The sequence below is a fragment of the Hypomesus nipponensis genome, chromosome 23 (genome assembly GCF_054491055.1).
Source record: "Hypomesus nipponensis isolate SF chromosome 23, ASM5449105v1, whole genome shotgun sequence".
NCBI lineage: Eukaryota > Metazoa > Chordata > Actinopteri > Osmeriformes > Osmeridae > Hypomesus > Hypomesus nipponensis.
Window position 1 is genome coordinate 966,847 of NC_140383.1, and position 23,701 is coordinate 990,547.

At 44.5% G+C, this 23,701-nt stretch overlaps 1 protein-coding gene across 1 annotated transcript in view; it reads left to right on the forward strand.

The window, feature by feature from the left end:
- Nucleotides 1-22,687: 22,687 nt before the first annotated feature.
- Nucleotides 22,688-23,701, forward strand: part of slc4a3 (solute carrier family 4 member 3) — a 29,013-nt gene continuing 27,999 nt past the window's right edge. Inside the window, exon 1 of the mRNA XM_084688133.1 lies at nucleotides 22,688-22,752. Coding sequence (XP_084544259.1) covers nucleotides 22,688-22,752 — 65 coding nt within the window. The remainder of the gene's footprint in view (nucleotides 22,753-23,701) is intronic.

The following is a 23,701-nucleotide window of genomic DNA, read 5'->3' on the forward strand; positions in this document are numbered from 1 at the left end:
CACCTCCTCAGACGAGCTGAAGCGGAGAGTTAGGGGAGAGGGAGGGGAGAGGGAAAGGAGAGGGAGAGGGGGAGGGGGAGGGGGAGGGGAGAGGAGGGGGGAGGGGAGGGGGAGAGCGGGAAAGGAGAGGGATTTCCTCCCTGGAGCGTGTGAGAGTGCATGTGGTGGGGGGGGGGGGGGCGGGCAGGACTAACTTATGACTGGACATGAGGACGTTGTAGGTGTTATTACAAGGGAGAGCTTGATGCCAGATGCCCTACATATTTTCCTGCGTGCACATTGCCCCCCACACCCTCAAAGCCTTTCTTTACGATTCATCATGTGAATCTTTCAGTCACTGAAAACACAAAGAAATCTTCCACAACATTCTGCGTAAGACGACAAAGTTAATCCAACACCCTTTACGTATTTTAACAAATGCTAAAGGACAAATGTAAAAGGAACCTGAATGCTTTATGAGTTACAATGCTAAACTTGAGAACCACATGTAGGATTGGTTTTACACGGTTGTGGGGAAATGATTTGCACCTTCTGGAAAAAGTGAGCAGCACTGAGGCCACTGAGCATGACTCACTGGCCAGCTATCTTGGAAGGGGGATGGAGGTTCTGCCGCTGGATACAGGCCTGAGACCACTGTTTACTTTCCAGACAGCCAGTCCAGGGGTTCCAGCAGGGGAGAGGCCGGGGGAGAGGCTGGGGGCTCCAGCAGGGGAGAGGCTGGGGGCTCCAGCAGAGAAGAGGCTGGGGCGAACATGATTTTTCAAGATTCTCTCATTTTCAACAATGTCAATGCTGAATCAATCCAGCATAATCAAAACCTAGCTATGCATGTTGATGTGTATAATACTACAGAATGTGTAAGATGTAACACAATAAGACAATCCCATACTGCTTTGATGCTGAACACTCTTAAAAGTAACTTACAATTCCTTCTTTTAGTTGAAAAAGTAGAACTCCGATTGTAAAATAATCTTTATTGTGGTAAAACGATATCATCATCTTTTGTTCTTGAGTTATGAGTTATGACGATGCATGGATGGTTGTTCCTCCAGCAAACATTTCTTGAAGGTTTTATATCCATTTTTACCTTCTTCTGTCTGTACAGTCTGTCTCAGGGGAACCCAGCTGGCCGCTGTGTCCTGGGAGACAGAACGGTGCATGGAGCAAACTAGAGCAGCAACAGACGGGAAAACGCTGACTCCCTCTGACTCCTTGTCTCAGGACTGCCCAGACGTCTGCTGGTTTAACCACCATGGAAATCATGTGAGTGGCTTTCCTAGGCAAAGAACCATGGACATGAAACATCTCCTGATATAACTCCTTAACCTCGGATCTGGACAAAGAGAATTCAGCCCTCTGAAGAACCAGATGGTTCCTGAGTGACAAGCTGTTCTCCCCCCTCCTCTAATCAACCAAGTTTAAGACTAAATCTAACATTTACATAATCGACCCTTGTTTTAATTTGTGATCATTAGATCATTTTTTTCAGCAAACAGCTACATAAAACCTTACTGCATTACCATGGTTACCAAGGTTTAACTGCAAAAATGAAACTCTTGCACCCGAAACAGTTGTGTTAGCCATGCGGTGAGGAGAAGCCAGTTGCTTCAGACAAAATATCTGAACTTAAAAGCCTTTCGTGAGGGACAGGACTGAACATGACTGTTTGTGGATGCAAGAAGGGGAATCTATAGTGGATTATAACACTGTCAATGTTCTCCAGGCTTGAGATGGGACTGTCAGAGAGTTTGGAAACTGGCTGGCAATGGGTCGGTTTTCTCATAGCTTGTAATTGACTGGGGCACAGACTTGTCTTCAAGAAATGATGAAAACTTCAGTTCACAATCTTCAACTTAATCTGACATAACACCCCAGAGCACAGTGCATGAAGGATTCTGACAGAGATAGATGCTCTCAAAAGGACCCAAAACATTGCCCTAGTGTGACTTCATTCTAGGACAAAGCATGATTTCGAATGAACACTTTACTGTTCAAGAGTCTAACTATACTAAGGGTATGTAAAGTAACGATACTAAGTGGATTTAGAATTTAAATAAAATATACAATAAAATATACAATAAAAGTTACCATAATTTACAATTTAACAAATACTAATATTACAAAAAATACAAATGGTACAAAAGATTCAATTGTGTAATGCAGTGCAAAATGCAATGTGTTTACAGTAAGACATTACGTAAGTCATTAAAGTCAGCGTGAACCCTTGGCCTTGGTGAAGAGGCCAACAGTCCTCACAGGTCCTGAGTTCTGGAGGTGAGGAACTGGGTGTCGCGAGGCTTCCCACTAAAACACTTGATGACCTTTGACATGTCAGAAAAAGTAAGGCGAAGGTACATACAGATGGAAAACAATGTACTGTATGATTTGGCCATAACACAAGCACATAACACAAGCACATAACACAAGCACATAACACAAGCACATATCATCAGTTGCTTCATCCTCTGTGACAGCCCAGTCATTTAAACAATGAGGAGTGGAGAGGTGATTCCTTGTAAAGATGTCCTCGACAGCACAAGGCTAATCACTAGGTACTAACCCATACCTAGATGGACCACAGTGATGTCATACTTTTACTGCGAGGATGTACGTGAGTGGCTTTTTTCCATGGCATAGGAAAAGAAAAGCCCTCCAGATTGTTCCAGATTCTTCCACGGAGGAGCTAGCCACCAGTATGTCCAGCCAGGGGGTCTACTACCCACGATGGAAATATTCACTCTTCTCTCTTTTCTTTGAGGTCTGTGAGTCAAGGACAAAAAGATACAGCGATGATGTAATATTTCCTATGGAAAAAGTAACAACCATGTTACGATAAATCCCAGCAAAAAGATTCCATGAAGATATTTATTAGCAAGGCCATACATTTTACAGCATGAAAACATTGGTTACTGCTGCATTTGGAGCAACCCCTTCTACAAACCAGAATACTGAATACTTTGTACATTTCCAATAGAAGTGGGGAGCTAGCATGAACCATACAGGCCACTCCTGTCATCACCCTGACCTCCCTTGACACCCAAGTCAGCGCTCAGCTCTGTCGCTTCGGGAGAATTCATCGCAGCGTGCCCGCTCGGTGGCTGCGTGTCTCTACAGAGACTCTCGTAACGTATGTCAGAGCAGACTGGAGCTGAACGCCGCCGTGTTGTGCCCCTGACGGGCTGATTGATGCAGAGGAAAGGGAGCCCCAGGCAGGCTGAGTTACAAATAGCTGATATATGAGTAATGACAGTTTGTGCAGAACGTTATTTACACAGCCATGCCTGGCCACAGTTGCTGCAGGTAGAGAGTGCTTGCTGTGCTTGCACAGATCTGTTAGTGTCTTTTATTAGCTTTAGCGCCGTAGTGGAGGGCTGTCGATTGGTGGGCCATGTTGAACACAACTGATGAAACTGAACCACACCCAATGTTGTTTTTTCATCTGTAGTTGTTTGCTTGATCTTAGTTATGAAAGTGTTATGTTACACCCTCTCACAAGCAGAGGAATCCAGCCCTGCGTACTGGGAGGAGTGCTGGGGAGTGGAAGGGGAGAACCATGATGACCTCAGCCCTGCGTGCTGGGAGGACTGGGAGGAGTGCTGGGGAGTGGGAGGGGAGAACCATGATGACCTCAGCCCTGGGATCTGTTTGCCATATCAGGCCAGAGAGGCTGAACTAATCGCCCGGTTTCCTGGAGGGACTGAGGGCCTGACCGGGCTGCTGTAGGGGTGGTGACCTGCATGTGAGGCAGTCTGGACCCCTGCATGTGAGGCAGTCTGGACCCCTGCATGTGAGGCAGTCTGGACCCCTGCATGTGAGACAGTCTGGACCCCTGCATGTGAGGCAGTCTGGACCCCTGCATGTGAGGCAGTCTGGACCCCTGCATGTGAGGCAGTCTGTACCCCTGCATGTGAGGCAGTCTGTGTCATTCTTCACATTCCCCTCTGGAGTTGAGGTTGGATCCACGTGAGATGAGCTCTTGTACCTAGTTACATAAAGCCTCATCTCAGATGCAATTGTAGTTTTGTACACAATTCTCATTGAGATCTTATATATCTGAAGATCCAAGTTCTGGAAAAAGGTTGAACAGAGAAATATTAAAATGTGTTATCTGTGGGAGAGAGAGAATACACAGATTGTACATTTCATCCACCACTCCACACACACACTCACACATCAGATAGTTTGGATGGGTCAGTTTCCTTGTGTTTATACAGGTCTGTCCTGACACAGGTCATGTGTTTCCCTCTGTGTGGACATGTGTCTGGTTCTGTGTTTACACAGCAGTTGGAGCCTAAAACCACCGTCCCAATAAAGAGAAGAATCCAGCAGAAAGGACCAGACACCTTGATGTATGGGACCCACATGCCACAACAAAACTCTTTCAAGAAACAGTCAATGTTTCGGATTAGAAAATGCTTTGGTTTCTTCTTGAGACGAATGTCCTCCTGGTTGTCATGGCTGAAAAAATTCAGTGTCTAGAACAATTTGTTGTTTAGGTGGTGTAATAGTTAGCTCTTACGTCCTAAACAAAGTCTCCATTTCTATTTGAAGATGTTGTTTGTAATGTTGTGGTTTTTCTAGGATTCTGCTCCTCGCTTTGTGTGGCTTCCTCCATTGTCTCCCTCAGTGAGCTTTCTGTGGTTGTTTCCTTTTCTGTTTCACTGCCTCGTCTGCCTCTGTTTCACTGCCTCGTCTGCCTCTGTTTCACTGCCTCGTCTGCCTCTGTTTCACTGACTCGTCTGCCTCTGTTTCACTGCCTCGTCTGCCTCTGTTTCACTGCCTCGTCTGCCTCTCTGTTTCACTGCCTCGTCTGCCTTTCTGTTTCACTGCCTCGTCTGCCTCTGTTTCACTCACTCGTCTGCCTCTCTGTTTCACTGCCTCGTCTGCCTCTGCTTCACTGCCTCGTCTGCCTCTATTTCACTGCCTCGTCTGCCTCTGTTTCACTTCCTCGTCTGCCTCTATTTCACTGCCTCGTCTGCCTCTGTTTCACTGCCTCACCAGTTTCTGTTTCACTGCCTTGTCTGACTCTCTGTTTCACTGCCTCGTCTGCCTCTCTGTTTCACTGCCTCGTCTGCCTCTGTTTCACTGCCTCGTCTGCCTCTCTGTTTCACTGCCTCGTCTGCCTCTGTTTCACTGCCTTGTCTGACTCTCTGTTTCACTGCCTCGTCTGCCTCTCTGTTTCACTGCCTCGTCTGCCTCTCTGTTTCACTGCCTCGTCTGCCTCTCTGTTTCACTGCCTCGTCTGCCTCTGTTTTCTCTTCATACACAGGGCCTCAGTTACTGTCCTGACTTGCAGTGAAAGGAGAACTTACATTAAAAGGTGTGTCTACTGTGTCTGTTGCACCAAATCTGAAGATCAGATGGAGGCTGTGTCACATGGCGTTGTGTCCTTGGGCAAGGCACTTCACCCTACTTGCCTTGGGGGTAATGTCCCTGTACTTACTGTAAGTTGCTCTGGATAAGAGCGTATGTTAAAATGACTAAATTGAATGTAACTTTTGATTCCAACCTATCAATATGTTAGGACACACAATACAGTCATTGCATTGCCACACATTGTCACCACCATCAACTTCCTTTAAACTTTCCTTAAAAACTAAACTGACATGCAAGTCCATCCACTCGTACAGACCAGTTTCATGTAACTATGTAGTTGAACAGAGATCCCAAGGGGCATGTTTTTCATCATTTGCACATCGGCCTCGCTCTTGCCAACTTCCCTTCAAAATGTCTGCCTTGGCTTCTTTGTGTGTTGTTCCAGCACAGACTTGTACGGCATTATCTTCCCAAGCAAATAACTCACAGCTCTTTGGAGAGCAGTCACAGTATTATCTATACTTCTTTATTGGCAATAAGTTACTACTACCCTACTGCACTAGATTTTTCCTAAGGAAATTTAAGGTGTAAACAAGGGGAACATTTTATTTACGTCTTGTAGATAACACAGTCTAGAAACCAAGCTAACAGCCAGATCAACAAGAGAACAGACAGAAGACACATGAGAATATTGTGTCATGCTAAAGAGATTCTAGTACCACTACCTCTACACACCCCTGCTCTGCTCTGCTCTGCTCTGCTCGTCTGTCTGCAGGGTGAACCTCTGGGAAGCCTGTCTGTCTGCAGGGTGAACCTCTGGGAAGCCTGTCTGTCTGCAGGGTGAACCTCCGGGAAGCCTGTCTGTCTGCAGGGTGAACCTCAGAGAAGCCTGTCTGTCTGCAGGGTGAACCTCCGGGAAGCCTGTCTGTCTGCAGGGTGAACCTCTGGGAAGCCTGTCTGTCTGCAGGGTGAACCTCCGGGAAGCCTGTCTGTCTGCAGGGTGAACCTCCGGGAAGCCTGTCTGTCTGCAGGGTGAACCTCCGGGAAGCCTGTCTGTCTGCAGGGTGAACCTCCGGGAAGCCTGTCTGTCTGCAGGGTGAACCTCTGGGAAGCCTGTCTGTCTGCAGGGTGAACCTCTGGGAAACCTGTCATCACCAGAGAAAGGGTTGGCCTTGTGGGCAAAGTTACACAAATGGTCTGAACATCCCATTTGAATGTAAAGATAAGCTAAATTTTCTTCTGTGAGACATTCCCCCTCACAATGCAAGCTACAATATAATTGTCAATTATTGAGGAGCCAGAATAAAGATCTATGAAAATACATGGGTTTAAAGGTGCACACAGAACTTCATAACTTGTTGCTTCCTTTTCAAAATTCAAAAGCTTGTTTCAACTTGATACAGTGTGCTTACAGTAAGCACAAGTCTTCGTACCGAGAGGCACTTGTTGAATACTAACAGGCCTCGTCCGCGCCCAGTCCACTAGCAGTACCTTCTTCTTCTGACATGGAGACAGTTTTGGGATGGGTACAGAGCTGGTTCAACCTCAAAGGATTCTTCTTAGTTTGTCATCTACCTGATTGAAAAAAAAAAAAAAAAGACTTTAAGTAAATAAAATGATTTATTTACATTTCCAGGCACTGTGACATGTTACCACCACCTGGCCACAGTTGTTTTCCAGACCTCCACCCCCCCCCCCCCCCCCTCCCCATGTTTAGAACTACTCATACAACATGTCTATGATCCAGACAGACAGACCAAGGTGATGGATCACCACCTGCTGGCAGAGTACAGGAACACTTCTATGTAACCATCAAATTCAGAATACCGCTGCATTTTGCTGCAATAGTGTTCTGTCCTAGTTCTAATGGCATCACAAGGATTTTGCATGTTTTTGATATCATATCATGTTTAAGCTTTTTGATAAAAAAAACACACGAGTTGAATGTTTTCACATCAGCAGCTACCAAGCATAAGTGACTTGGAGAAAGATTGAGTCATTTAGTCATTTTATTTTGGATGATAGTGCCCCATCTGGTGGGCCAAATGTGCACTCAACTTTTGGGAAGTGCACTTTATCTGGTGTTGGAAGTGTGATGGTTCAATAATGATGAAGACAAAAAACACTGAATAATGTAGAAGTTGCATCCAATGACATTTAATCTACATCTCGCCTCTCAGTATGAGAAAATAAGGAAAGTACTACTTTAGGTTTCAAATAGTTTGATCAGCAGTTTACCATGGGTCCGTGGTAAAATGTCCAGGGTATTGTATTTCCCTAAAACTTCTAGGAACTTGATTCTCAGTTCTCAGTTTTCTGAATCTTTGTTCCCCTGCTGAACAGTTTTTTTAGGCCGGAAAGCAACAAGATTAAAAAGCGTAAGAGGACAATTTTTTTAATGAGTGGTAAAATGCACAAATCCATACAACATGCATCATACAATAATTACAGGAACATAGTAAAAACAAGTGCAATATAGCAAGCCGGCAATGTTGAGGGAGTGCTGTTAGACCTACTGGAGAGGGCCTACTAGGACCTAATATCATCTGGTGGGCCAAACGTGCACTCCACTATTGGGAAAGTGGCCTGTATCTGGTGGTGGAAATGTGATGGTTCAATAATGAATCAAGACAAAAAACACTGAATAATGTAGAATAAGCATCCAATGACATTTAATCTTGATCTCTATGTATGAGAAAATAAAGAAAGTAATTTAGGTTTCAAATAGTTTGATCAGCATTTTACCACATGTCCTGGGTATTGTATTTCCCTAAATGTTCAGGAACTTGTTTTCAGTTCTCAGTTTTCTGAATCTATGACCCCTGCTGAGCTGTTTGTTTTGGCCAGAAAGCAACAAGATTAAAAAGAGTAAGAGGACAAATATTATTTGTTTTAATGAGTGGTAAAATGCACAAATCCGTGTACAATTATATTATGGATCATACAATAGAGGAACATAGTAAAAACATGTGCACTATAGCAAGCCAGCAATGTTGAGGGAGTGCTGTTAGACATACTGTAGGTCTCTGAACAAAGAGGAATTGTCTTGGGGGGAGGGAATAAGTTGTAAAATGCTTGAATCCATGAACATATAGCAATATTTTATGCAAGGTACAATATTACAAGGAACACAACAAAAACTATTGCAGTATATCCGGCCAACAATGTTTGTGAAATGAGGGGTTATTGTTTACAGTGGCTTTGAGCTTCAGCACATTCATGATCTATGTGAGAGTAGTGCCTGGACACCTAGAGAACAACATATTACCCATTTTGACAAACATACTACTCTGGTGCCTGTCATGTACACATTTCTCTGTTTCCATTGCTGTTGGGCTTATTGGTAACTAGTTACTGGAAGAGAAAGCCTCAAACCTGACTCGGAGCAAACACACTGTGGAGACAGATCAGTGAAGAGCTTACTACAATAAGAAAGTGCAAACTGATATATACTGTATTGCTGGAGCACATTTTAAACATGTTTAGGCCCTTCTTCATTCTTTGTTATACAGATTTACGTAAGTGAAGTGTGTGTGTGTGTGTGTGTGAGAGAGAGAGAGAGAGAGAGAGAGAGAGAGAGAGAGAGAGAGAGAGAGAGAGAGAGAGAGAGAGAGAGAGAGAGAGAGAGAGAGAGAGAGAGAGAGAGAGAGAGAGAGAGAGAGAGAGACGAGAGAGAGACGAGAGAGAGACGAGAGAGAGACGAGAGAGAGACGAGAGAGAGACGAGAGATGACATTTGCATGCCTTTGTCTTAACCAATGACTGTAAAGAGCGGGGCTGCTTAAATAGCTAGCTAGCACAACATGCTAGCAGACAAACTTTGTAGCACAATGGCGTGTGATGTTTGTCTCCTTGTGGGCTGGCCGCAAGTAATAAAGCTTTCTTAAACTTGTTCACCAACTGACTGTGCAATGCTTGATAGATTAATATTCCTGACAGCAGCTGCCGTAAGGCCTCAGCTCACATACTGTTATCCAAACGTATGTGCATAGGGGGTTTGAACCGGCATCCTCTCAATTTGCAGTCATATGCTCTACCAGTGAGGATCAGGATTCCTCAATAGAATGAAGGATTTGTGCTGTGCCAGCACACACAACTGCATATTTTTCAATGTGAAACTGTAGAAATGAGAAGTATCGAACATAAATACAGTATAATTGTTTGGGTAAAAAAAGCATTATTGGACGAAAACAATTTCTGAATAGTTATAACGAAACTTTTTAAAGGAAGTTAGATTGGGCAGTGCACTGGTGTCCAGTCATACGAGAGGTATAAAAGAGTAAGCTTGCCCGAGGTGTCAGCTGAGAGTTCACAATGCAGGTGAAACTTGTTGACCGAGGCAAGCAGCGCTTTACTGCTCTTTGGAGCCTCTGTCTCCTTCTGCAGCAGTTTCACGTTGTTTTACTGCAACCAAATGGCGTCGGGATCGACTCGGAAGACCGGGATGAACATGAAGAAGAGAAGGAACCTGATTATGAACCTGAAGCTGAAGAAATGAACCATAAAAATGTTACACCAGCTCCTGTTGATGACAATCAAGAGAATGTTACCGAGTGTACCGGTCAACTGCTCCAAAACCTCACCTTGGATGTGGCCACTGTTCTCAAGGAGCAGTACAATGACAGTGTAGTCAAGATTCTGGCCTGGATGCCCAGCTGCAATTCTTCCAGTGAGGAGGATCTGAAGACATTCTGGGAGTCCTACACCCTGTTCAAACCATTCTTCCTCCTCCTGTCAGCTCTGCTGTTCTCTGTGGTGGGATGCCCTGGACAGGTGGCTGAGCGTCTGGAGGAAGCACAAGAGGAGCTCGGCTGTGACTTGACGCAGCAAGCTTTACATTTCCTCCTGGACATCCTGGATGACAATGACAACATCAGCGAGACAGACACCACCAACGGTGCAGATAGCGACTCTACAAACACGCATGCAGGAAGCTGTTATCCTAGTGCAGCTCACACTAACGATGATCCAAATGAGCAAGATAAACTGGAGATCAAAATGACAATCCTTCAAAAAAACATCATGAACTTGGGTGAGTTCAATAATCTTGTTCAGGCATATTCCTCAGCCACAATAGAGTCTGAGAAGGAGCAGGTGAAGAAGACTCTTATTCAGTTTACTAATTCCATGAAAGAATCTCTGGCTGAGGAACAAGAATTTATGATGTCCAGCATTCATTGTGATAGCCTGGAAAACACAGATAAAGATGTCATGAATTCAACTTTTATTCCTGAAAAGAGCTTAAATATTTCTCAGATTCGGACCAAAAGAGCTATTATTCCCTATCCCACACAACTGTCAAAAGAAATTTCACAGGAGAAAGTTAAGGTCAAGATGGCACAACATCACGTCTACAACAAGTCTGCATCCAGACACAAACGAGAAGCTAAATCCTCCTCCTCTAAAGTCCAGTCTACAAAAGCTGATCATCACATTAAGTACCAGCAAGTCCATCAAAATCAAGTCAACACAAGACCTCTTACGTTTTTACTGAGGGTGGCTGGAGGTTGTGGTCTCCTAACGAGTGAGAGCAATGGCAGTTTCAGTGTCAGAGAGGAGTACAGTGCTAAACTGCTGGAGAGTCAAAAATGGGTCTTGAAGAACAGCACCACCTTGTGGAACAAAGAGACAAATGCTGCTGTCTCCATCACCTCCATCCAGTGCAAAACCAGCTGGATTTTCAACTCCCCCTCCTCTCATGGTGGTGGCTCATTTCCTTCAACTTGCTCATCAGGAGACAATCAATGTTTAGCTCTCCCAACAAAAGACTGTGGTATCACTCTCAGCACAGCATATATTTCAGATCTACTTTGGTCAAATTCAACTTTTGGACAGACGTGGGAGCTGTTTCCTTTCGTACTGGACAAGAGTTACATCCAGGAAGTTGTCCTTCCAAACCTCATAAAGACTGAATCTGTATCCAGTGCCCCGCTCGTACCCCTCCCAAAAGCTGCAGTCCATGCAGCAAGCTTCGAAGATGAGGATGATGATGTAAACCATCTTTTGTTCTTAAGTCAAGTGCATCTGCTTCATCATTTCTCACGCATCCTGCTTCAGGCTGCTGAGGGGCAGGACTGTGTTGCTCACAAGCCCTTGCTAGGACCTGAAGGCAGCAATCAGTCACTAAGGAACTCAAACCACAGTCTGCATGACACTTCAGAAGAAGGAGATTCTGGAAACGACTCATCGTTTGACTCAAACACAAACCAGGACGTTAACCAATTAATTTACAGACGTATGAAACCACAAGCGCGCAGTCTTTCGATAAACACCACCTCTCCTCTTTTCTTCCTCAAAATGTCAGGAGAGTGCAAACTTCTTACCAGTGAGAACAGCAGTAGCCTGCCAGACGTAGAGGAGTACAGCGATGATCACATATGGAAGCAACTATGGGAGTGGAACAATGGGACCGTTCTCCTAAATAAACACACTAATGTATCAGTCTCAATCAGGTCCATTCAGTGCAAAACAAGTCACCTTCAGTTCCCCATGTCCTCACCCAGCAGAGGATCGTTTCCTACTTCCTGTGCATCAGAGGATGGACAGCTCCTGGCATTACCAACCAAGGACTGTGTTGTTGTTCTAGAGCAAGAGTCCATTTCAGGTCTGATCTCTGAAAAGGTAGAATCTGATTTATTCTGGCAGTTTGTTCAGTTCTCAGAGGATGAGGACCACCTCCAAGACGTTGTCTGCCCCTTCTTCATGAAGCTGCACTCATTCCCCTGCCGTCTTCTCACTGATGAGGAGGGATATCATGTCATTGCAGAAGCATTCGACCTGGACTATCCAGAGACACAGCTGTGGTTCTGGAGCGAAGGCCGCATCATCAGTTTCTTCTCAGGACTGGCTTTGGAGGCAGTGTCCAACACCATGTTCGACATCACACTGGAACCTCCAAGGGACAGAGATGACACACGATTCAACAATCAACTCTGGAGGATGAACGGGACTGCCCTCCAGTCTGCCCTGGGACCAGACCTGCTCCTCCACGTTCCCCAAGAAGACGGAGACTTCGCTGTTTACTTGTCAAACACTTCAGGTGCAGTATGGTCTTTGCTCGATGCTCTAAAGAAAGAAAACCAGATTGAAGTGACCGGCTGTGTTCAGATGTACTTTGTGAAAGTTGAGGCTTTGCCCTGTCATTTGCTCACAGCCCAGGAAGCAGAGACAGGGCCACTAATGAAACATTATGATAGCTCCACTGTACTTCAACAGCTCTGGTTTATCAGAGGAGGACGGCTTATTAATGTGGAGAGCAACTTAGCACTGGGTTTCCAAGCAATAAATAACAGCAGACCAATTAAAGCAGAAGTACAAACACTTTATGATTTTCCGGACATGCAGACATGGGACATTGATACATTTATCACCTCTAGGTGGGATCCAGACTGTCTACTCAATGTTGATGTCATTGATAATAGGGTTCAAGTAGATTGCAGGTCTGACATTGAAACATCATATAACCAATGGGAGCTCGTTCCGTTTGGTAAAGGCTTGACTAACATGGACAGAATCCAGTGTCACTACTTCATCAGAAGTGAGCACCCTTCGTGTGAAGTTCTCACAGGATATCCTGACAGTGGAATACTACAGCTCAGACCTGTGACTGAACACACTTTTCTTGAACAACTGTGGCACTGGGAAGGACAATACCTTATTAACACAGCTAGCGGGCTGTATCTCACACATTCAAACGGCAGCGAGACGCAGGAAGAATTAACACTGAGCAATCTCAAAGTGCCAGACACACAGTTCTGGATGAGTAGAGATGGATTTATTTACCCTGTGTCTCACAACAGCAGTGTGGTCACTGTGGAGGAAGAGAATGGACTTGTTTACCTGCAGAACGTTACTGAACAAACCTTCCAAGGATGGCAGTTTATCGAAAGTCATGAAGCGGCAAAACACACAGGCTTCTTCAACTGCAATCCTCATAACCACAGCTATTTCTTTATAAAAAATATCCACACTCCTTGTCTACTTCTAACAGGTGCTTCTGAAGGAGAAAGCATTGAATTTAAACGCTATGACTCTAATGCAGCACAGCTGTGGTATTGGGACCTGGCCCACACTCTGGTAAATCTACACTCTGGGTTGGCATTGCATCTTACAGACTCTGGAGAAGTTGGGATGTCTGCAATGTCTGCTTTTGAAAAGAGGCAAAGGTGGAACCTGGACGGGGGAGTTCTAAGTTCATCACTACATGAATCCTGTCGTGTTGTTCAGGATCCAGAGATGACACTGGCCTGCTCCCAATCACATGAGCCTCAGTGGGAATTCATTGATGCACGGGATGTAGGGGAGAACTCAGATAACATAGTTTGCTTTTATTTCATCCAGAACCAGCATTTGCCATGTGAAGTCCTTACGGCTGACCCTGTCAGTAAGACGGCCAAGCTTCGCCCAGTCACTGATGAACTGGTGGACTCCCAACTGTGGTACTGGGATGGCAGTCAACTGATTCACACAATGACAGGACTGAAACTGGGTCTGTCTTATGACCACAACCACCATGGAGAGGTTACTCTGTTAGATGCAAACAGCAGCGACACCTGGATTTATCATGACACACAAATAATATCTCAAAATAGAACATTAACCTTTGACATCAATAATGATGGAGTTGTTATGCTGTCTCCTAATTTATTAAGTCAAACTCGCATGGAACAATGGAAACTTATCAACAAAGATATCTTAAAGGACGACGCACTGACAAATTCACAGATTCTGCACTGCGAAGCACAAAACAATCAGGACATGTTCTTCATAAAAAATTCTGCCAATCCTTGCCAACTGTTAACTGCCACAAACAAAGGAGAAAGTCCAATTTTCCAGGTCTTTGATGACAGTTTGATAAACTTACAGCTGTGGTACAAAAATGGCCCCCATATCATAAATGCCGGTACTAACTTGGCCGTTCATTTACAGTCACACAACAACAGCTTGCCATCAGTAATTCTATGGGACAGATATGCTTTTGCTAGGCAGCAGAAATGGAATGAAGAGGACAGCATCCTCTCAAACAGTGAAGGCAATTGCGTGCTAATTACGGACAATGACAGAGTAACCTGTGCCCAAGGAGAGGGCGCTACTAAGCAGCGCTGGGAGTACGTGGGCTTCAAGGAGTCCTCCAGCAACTTGGAGGATGTAGTCTGCCTCTATTTCATTAGGAATCAACATGAGTCCTGTGAATACATGACTGGCTATTCGGAGGGGAATCCAGTTCTTCTGCGGCCGTTAATGGAAGATCTCCTGGAAAACCAGTTGTGGTACTGGAATGGACAGCATATCACCAACATGAAAACTGGTCTTGTGCTCAACCAGGAAGGATCAGATCACGTCACTTTACTGCCTCACGCAGGACAGAACGTCACCCAGCAGTGGACGTACCGTGAAGCTCAAGTCAGTCCTGTATCTGAACCTGGCCTCTTTCTGGATGTGAACATAGATGATGATGGAAAAATCAAAGTCAGTAGAAGAACTAGAAAAATAACACAACAATGGACATTTGTGGAAATGAATAAGGCCCATGAAAACACAAACATACTTTCCTGCGCAGTTTTTCAAAAAGACCCTTCTACATTCTTCCTGAAAAACCAGGCTAGGCCTTGTGAACTTCTGTCTGCCTTAAAAGGAGGTGAACATGTAGGCTTCCAAACCTTTGATGAAGATCTACTGGGAGATATGCTGTGGTTTTGGCATGATGCCCACCTGGTGAACGTAGGCACAGGTCTTGCCCTACAACAAGGAGAGCCAGCAGGTCTTTGGCCGATAGCGGCTTTCGCCCATAAGCAGAAATGGAAGGAAAACAAGGACCAAATTGTCTGTCTGAACAAACAAGACTGTAATCTAGTCACTTCAACTCAAGGAGAAGCTACGACAGAAACCTTTAAGTTCACGGACAAAAAGCCCACACTCTGGAAAAAAGTTATTTTCGATGAAAAAATGACTAATCTGGAAGCTATAGTGTGTTCATATTTCATCCAGAATAATCTCCAGCCCTGTGAGCTTCTCACAGCGTCCGCCGAGGGAGAATCAGTCAGGCTGCGTCCACGAGACTCTGCCCTTCCACAGCTGTGGTACTGGGATGGGTCGTATCTCGTCAATAAGGACAGTCACTTGGTTCTGCACACATCTATGAACGATAACACTGTCAGGCTGTCAGAGAAACGCCCTAACTGGTATCGCCAAAAGTGGGAGATGGCCCATGAGGAGAAAGAACACATCCAGTCAGTAAGAACAGGCTTAGTTTTTGACCTTTCTGGTTCTACAGTGGTCCTCTCCAGCAAATCAGACATGAACAGTCAACTGTGGACTCTGGTGTTGGAGGAGAAGGGGCTGAACAGCACTAATCTCCTGAACTGTGCACCAAACCGCACCAACATCACACCTTTTGTGATAAAAAATGAGCAAGATCCCTGTTACTTGCTTACCCAGATGGAATGTGGACGAGTTGTATTGCATGAGTTTAGCGAGGAACACAGTCACCTGCAACAATGGTTCCAAGAGGGACGGCACATTGTTAATACGGACAATGATCTGGTTCTTAGTGCCAAAGACCTCAATAACAACAAATTTGGTTATGTGTCACTACAGATGAAGTTCAGCTACGAGTACTTTCAAATGTGGGAGAAGGATGGTGAACTCATGCGTTCTTACCTCCAGGATAAAACACTGGTCTTGGCATCCAGTGGGCAAGAATTGGTTGTGCAGCTTCCAGAAGGACTCAGTAAAGAGCAGTGGACCTGGTACAACTACACCCATGTTACTAAGGATCATAATCTGGTTGCACGATGCTCACGATGCTATGACAAAAAAGAAGAGAAGGCCGCTCAAGTAATTGGTTTCATTCCTTGTCTCTCAACCATTTACAATCTGATACGTTCAACGGTTTATGCAGGAAAGGGATGCAAGGATGTAGCTTTGGAGAGTCTTAAGGATGCAACTATTGATGTAGCTATGGATATTGGCATTGCTGCCATTACTGTAGCAACTGTTGGTGTAGGTACTTCAGCGGCATTTGCATTAAAAGCAGGTTCTAAATTTGGCTTTAAAGTGGGTGCGAAGGCATTAGGTACAGCATTGAAGGCCACATCCAAAGTTGGAATGTATTCACTAAAAACCACACTAAAAACTGTCTTAAAACAAGGTGTTAAAAAAGGATTAAAAAATGCAGGAAAGTATGTCATCAAAAGCTCTGTAAAATCAATTAAAAACACAGTAAAATCTTTGAAGCACCTTACAGTCACCACAGCCAAAGGAATTAAAAAACTTTCCACCAAAAGCTACCACTTAGGATCAGAAGTGGTGAAAAGGCTAAGGAAGGTATCAATAAAGCAGGCTTTCAAATCAACGCAAAAAAAGTTTACAAAGATATATTTCAAACGTGGTACTATGAAACTGGGTAGAAACTTCAAAGCAAAGTCTAAAGCTCTGGGAAATAAACTGAAATCAATGCGTGATGAGTTGGCCTCCAAGGCTGAACGGAAAATTAAACAACTTGATGAAATAAATACTCAGAAGGGTAAGAAAGTTGTTAGGTGTAAACGAATGCAGAATGGATGCAATTTAGACAATAACAGAAAAGCAGATATCTCAGAAAAAGAACGAAAAGAACAAAATAAAATATTTAAGAAAGACATGAAGATGTTAAAACAACATCAGATGACAGATATCAAAAATAAAATACCAAAGCTAAAGGGTAAAAACATTAAAGAAATTGAAGAAATATATAAAAGCATAAATGAAGAAACTATTGCCCATTATTTGAATGAAATGGAAAAAAAGAAAATGATAACATTTAACTCCGATGTCAAGAGCACTTTTAATCGTGTCAAGAAGGAAGAAACTAAACAGCATGCTTATTTTTTTTCTAAGGATGATCATGAAATAAAAGAAATTGACTTTTCTTTTGTAGGTTCTAATAATCCTACACCTATTCACTCAGAGAAAATCCTTACTGAGAGATTTAATTTAAAGACTTATGCAGAAAAGTTGAAGGGAAAACCAGAGGATTTGTATGTTTTTTCAAAAAACTCACCCTGCCTGACTCCCTCAACGTTGACTGACACCTCTTGTACCATTAAAATACTACAAATGTGCAAAACCCTCTTTGAAAATGTAAAAGGACGATGCTACATTGGGTTTAAAGAGTTTTACGGCTTAAATTTATTGAGTGTTAAAAATCCCGAAGCGAATAAGAAATTTGTGATAGAATCTCTCTTTGATGGAGAACTATTAGACGTCTATAAAGATTTTGAAAAATACGCGTCATTCATGTTCCTTGGAGAATCAACAGGGACATCATGGTGAACTATGCTGACTCACAATCTAAATATATAATCACTTAGCTGTTGTTGTGTGATCATGTATTAGTTAAATCAAAGTAACTAAAAACTGGTTTGCCTTTAGATATCAAATCCATGTGCATCATATGATGTGTCATTATCTTTTCTTTAGCTCTATTAATCTGCTGACAAAACATAATCTGGGCCTGACAGCCCCAGACTCTGATAGTCACAACATGTATTGCTGTAATATTAAATTGTAAAGATAATCAATGGATCTTCCTTTTTCACTGTGTTAACTAACATTTATTAGTATCTGTAAAATTTTCTTAAATGCTGTAAACGTTATGTAGTGTAGTTTGCTACAGAATATGACTTTAAAGAATACAAGTAAAAACCTTTACCTTTCTGTTGAATAGTTAACAATTATTGTTGATTAGTGTGAGAGCTGAATTAGTAATTCTGAGATCATTACTTAATAGAATGACCTTGTATCAATAAAGCATTGTAGTACTGATGACATTGTGTTGTAGTTTCTGTTGTTTCTATCTGAAAATCGCATCACATCGCATGGCATCACACGCTGGTGTTTAGCCTATCTGTCTATACACATACTGTACATAACCGATGTGATTTGATCGGCACAAGGTGGGAAGCATTATGGAGAATCCTGTAAATTATGATTTTTTTGGTGAAAACTCGACCAAAACCTTTCAGTTGTTGATTTGGCTACCTTATAACCATCAATACCACGTTGACATTATGGATTACTGTGAATGGACACACAATACTTTTGTGTTTCTAGTTTGAAGTGCTTCAACGGCCCCAGATGTTCAGAAGGTTGGCTTCTTGCATCACGTGGTTTTTCTAAAGCAGAATCACTCGCAGTGGCATGTTTTCACTATGAAAAACCGCAACATCCGCGCTACCTGATCGAAAGTCTATTACGTATTTTACTCAAGTGCACATATCAACAAAATCACAGGTAAGGTAGCACAACACATTAGAATACAGCAAAGACAAATAGGCCTATTGTGGAAATCTGTCATGGTTTTGAGTCAGGGATGTTGGTAGGAGGAGACGCCGCCTCCCATAAGAAGCGCTATTTCCAAGGTGTTTTATCCAAGTCCGAATTCAACAAAGACTGTCTAACATGTAACTAATCAATTTATCAAAAATAACGTTTTGATCTAATCTTTGGAGGCGTACATAAATCGTAAAACTGTGCCGTTGTATGTGTGCACTGTGCATGTAAAGCATGGGTTGCCGTGGAATCGTTATTGCGTATAATGCGCCTCGGAAAGCACGGGTTTGCATTTGTCGTTTTCCCCACGAAGCCAACGTTAACCAGAAGAAGTGAATACGAGTCAGTGCATTACAATGACAATGATGAATTGATTCATCACGTATTAATGATGCATTGCGTACACTCAACTAACGACATACAAAGCTAAGGCTATTACAGAATCGGACGTGCAGTTTCTGAAGTTGTTAGACTTGAACTAGATCTGGATGACTCCTGTGATGGATTTGTCTTTTTTAACTCTTACATTTCATCGAACAAATAATTGTCAACATTTTTTACCAGATATATTTCGCAAATGGACAGTAGGCTACACTTTATACAACATATACCAGTGACCGTCTTCCATTTTGCAAGATTAGTTGAATTATAAATAAATTGATCTAAATCGGTGCAACCTGTCGCACAGACTTATAATGATTACAGTGAGTGAGTTGAAATGATTATAACTTTGTTTTCTTGTGCAATGCCAATAATTACTCAGTTTAATTCTTGCTGGGTGTCTGGTGGCTATAACACACAGTCATAATGTTAACTAAGAATGTGATCTAAAGGTTAGAAAACGTTGGTAATATTTCTGACTTTCTGAAAATGCACTGTTGCATGTGCTAAAAGCAAACCAACCACTTCTGGTTGCATCCCACTCGCCTGTCTAATTATAGACCTGCACATCATCACATAAGAGCTCAAAGCTCGCTGGAGTGCGTCGACATCTCGCAGGCTCGGTCGTTACCTGTCGAGGGACCATGAATTGTATTTCTGGACTTTTAGCGGTAAATAGAATAGAAGTCCAGAAAACTTCTTTCCCCGCACTGCATCCCGCACTGCATCCCGCACTGCATCCCGCACTGCATCCCGTTTTCAGGATTTCCTGTGTGCTCCTGCTAAGTAAGGCCTCATTTCACTATCACCTGACATACATGACAACTATGTAACACCTGTATACACCTACAGTTTCAAATACCTAATGGCACCAAATGGAAGGAACTATATCACAACCTATTAAGTTGCTCTCCATCAGATTAAGGCTATTCCCTTTGTTCTCTTTTCTGAATTTGGATGATTCCATTTCAAATATGTACACATGTATACAGTCTGTCTGCTAGTACTAAAAACCTCAGAAGAGAAAATGTTGTAGCAAGAACACTGGCCTCTGTTCAGAGTCCTCCTCACTGGTGTGTTGTGTTAATGTTGTTGGCCAGTGAAGACTGTCCCAGAGCAGTGTCTCTCATTGGCTCTCAGGACAACAGTTTGTCATCCATTCTCATGGTTGGCAAAGAGCACTCCGTTCGCTGCATGCCTGTTGGGTTTGGGTTAGGGTTCTCACACTACAGAGCAGGATGTAGAACCCTCTGGTTCTCACACTACAGAGCAGGGATGTAGAACCCTCTGGTTCTCACACTACAGAGCAGGGATGTAGAACCCTCTGGTTCTCACACTACAGAGCAGGGATGTAGAACCCTCTGGTTCTCACACTACAGAGCAGGGATGTAGAACCCTCTGGTTCTCACACTACAGAGCAGGATGTAGAACCCTCTGGTTCTCACACTACAGAGCAGGGATGTAGAACCCTCTGGTTCTCACACTACAGAGCATGGATGTAGAACCCTCTGGTTCTCACACTACAGAGCAGGGATGTAGAACCCTCTGGTTCTCACACTACAGAGCATGGATGTAGAACCCTCTGGTTCTCACACTACAGAGCAGGGATGTAGAACCCTCTGGTTCTCACACTACAGAGCATGGATGTAGAACCCTCTGGTTCTCACACTACAGAGCAGGGATGTAGAACCCTCTGGTTCTCACACTACAGAGCAGGGATGTAGAACCCTCTGGTTCTCACACTACAGAGCAGGGATGTAGAACCCTCTGGTTCTCACACTACAGAGCAGGATGTACCCTGCGGGGTTAGGGTTGGAGGTTAAGATCTCTGTGAACACGGTGGCTAACCTTTCTAACCAGGAAGGTGATCTGGCACCTCAAAGAGACAGGAAGGTAGGGCGCCTCGCATTCGTATTGTGGCTCAACTGGCTTGATATCAATGGGTCTATTTTAATCAGGCGTGTTCGTGATTAAATTAGGCACGCAGCTATGTCACTTTAAAAATAACAGCGTTGAAGTGTAGAGGTTTGTATTGGTGTCAAATCAAGGCTAGCTTATTTTACTGTTAAACTCCAACTCCCAGCATACATGCTTGGTGATTACAGTAGTGTCCAGCCCAAGTCTTGGTTCTATCTGCCTGGTGACCCAGTTACAGAGAAGTGGATTCTCAAGGGCATCAGAGGGTGGTTGTGGCTTCAGTTTAACATAGAGCAACAACAAAAAAACTAATGGTCAAGCTTTTGACCAAAATAAAACTTGTGTTTTAAGGTAACATTAACTATCATGTGAATAGATAGAACCTAGCAACCACATTGTAGGTACATAGGAACTCCTATGTAGTTACGCAGGAATATAGCAAACTTGTGTGTGCTCGGTCTGTGTGCGTGACCATGCCCTCTCTCTCACTGTCCTGGGCCTGGGGTAGTTGCAGATCAACCATCTCTGGCATGTTTACACGGATGAAAGACACCTGTTGCTCTCCCTAAAGCACAACTCCATCAGCTGGGTCTATTTTGGCAACGTCAGGATTATTAGGAGATCCCAAGGTGCCCTCGGTCTGTGTGTGTCCACATTGTCAACACTCTGTTTCCTCACGACGATTACAGAGGGTCAAGAAAACACATGAAAACAAAAACCTGGCTATGAATCCTCTGGCTTGATAGATGGCTTATCTAACTAGCTCTAATACAGTGAGGAAATATTTAGAGATGATGGTTCGACCAATATTCATACTAACAATTACGATGAGACACTTGAAAATAAACAGAAGTTCATGTGCTCACTGGCTTTCCTGTTATTTTGAAGTCGGCATGCCAACTGACAAACTGCACAACAAGTGTTCATTGCTGTTGACAACAGTAGTGGTGAACAGAAGGTGATCTAGACCGAAGGAGAATTGTGTTTTTCAACTTGAGGTGGATTTCTTCTCATTTGACTTTATTACTGTAAGTCAAGTTCCATTGTGTCATTTTAGATAAAACAGCTCAAGTGCCTTGGATTTAGATTTGACTCTTTGGATCCTGGAAGCTTTGACACATTCTCTTGGGTTCTTTATTGTTCAGTTTGTCTTATAACATTGAAAAAGCCTGAGACATGAGGCAGGTCCAGTCCAGTGTCTTCCCAAGCTCATGTCAAGGTCAGGATTGTGTTAAGATGTGCATGTGTGTTTCAGTGACAGATGTGGTGTGATGGTATGGCTGTGTGATGCAGTAGGTGAGGTGTTGTTGTTGCTGCTCCATTTGTGCTTGCTGAGATGTAGCTACATCTCCATGTGTGCCAGCTGAGATGTAGCTACATCTCCATGTTTCTGGTGAATACGGCCAGTTCCATTCCACAGTTCCAGCTGGAACTGTGCACTTAGTGATCCTTGATTTTGTACTGTACTTTCTATATGCGCGACCTGCATGAGACTGTGGATGAGAGTGTGTGGTACATGAGTAACTGCAGCCCTTCACGCCCCCTCTCTCCGCACCCCCTTCACGCCCCCTCTCTCCGCAGGCTATGCCACCCCCCGGGCTTCCAGGAACCCCCACGGAGAAGGAGAAGGGCTGATCCCTGACCCCCTGCTGCTCAACACCCCCACCATCCCCCTGCCTCCCTGCAGCCCCCCTCTCCTTCCCCAGCCACACCCAGTCCTATCGTAGCCCCCCCCCCCCCCCCGACCTGCCACCTCTGTGTCCATGGCTACAGGAGGCGGGGCCTCTGAGACAGATGTGTTGGTTAACCCGCAGCAGGTAAGACACACGTCAAGTTCTTGTCCTTCATTTTTGCACTTTTCTCTGTCTCTCACCAGTGTACAATTTACTGGAGTTGAATGTGTCATGAAATGGCTCTGATGACTCATCCAGCAGCTCTCTGGAGAGCAGGCGGGGCAGCCTGGCTGGATGCTGGGTTAGAGCTGAGGGCCTGGAGGGGTGTGGCTGGATGCTGGGTTAGAGCTGAGGGCCTGGAGGGGTGTGGCTAGATGCTGGGTAAGAGCTGAGGAACTGGAGGGGTGTGGATGGATGCTGGGTTAGAGTTGAGGAACTGGAGGGGTGTGGCTGGATGCTGGGTTAGAGCTGAGGGCCTGGAGGGGTGTGGCTGGATGGGTTAGGGTTAGAGCTGAGGGCCTGGAGGGGTGTGGCTGGATGCTGGGTTAGAGCTGAGGGCCTGGAGGGGTGTGGCTGGATGCTGGGTTAGAGCTGAGGGCCTGGAGGGGTGTGGCTGGATGCTGGGTTAGAGCTGAGGGCCTGGAGGGGTGTGGCTGGATGCTGGGTTAGAGCTGAGGGACCGGAGGGGTGTGGCTGGATGCTGGGTTAGAGCTGAGGGCCTGGAGGGGTGTGGCTGGATGCTGGGTTAGAGCTGAGGGACCGGAGGGGTGTGGCTGGATGCTGGGTTAGAGCTGAGGGACCGGAGGGGTGTGGCTGGATGCTGGGTTAGAGCTGAGGGCCTGGAGGGGTGTGGCTAGATGCTGGGTAAGAGCTGAGGAACTGGAGGGGTGTGGATGGATGCTGGGTTAGAGTTGAGGAACTGGAGGGGTATGGCTGGATGCTGGGTTAGAGCTGAGGGCCTGGAGGGGTGTGGATGGGTTAGGGTTAGAGCTGAGGGCCTGGAGGGGTGTGGCTGGATGCTGGGTTAGAGCTGAGGGCCTGGAGGGGTGTGGCTGGATGCTGGGTTAGAGCTGAGGGCCTGGAGGGGTGTGGCTGGATGCTGGG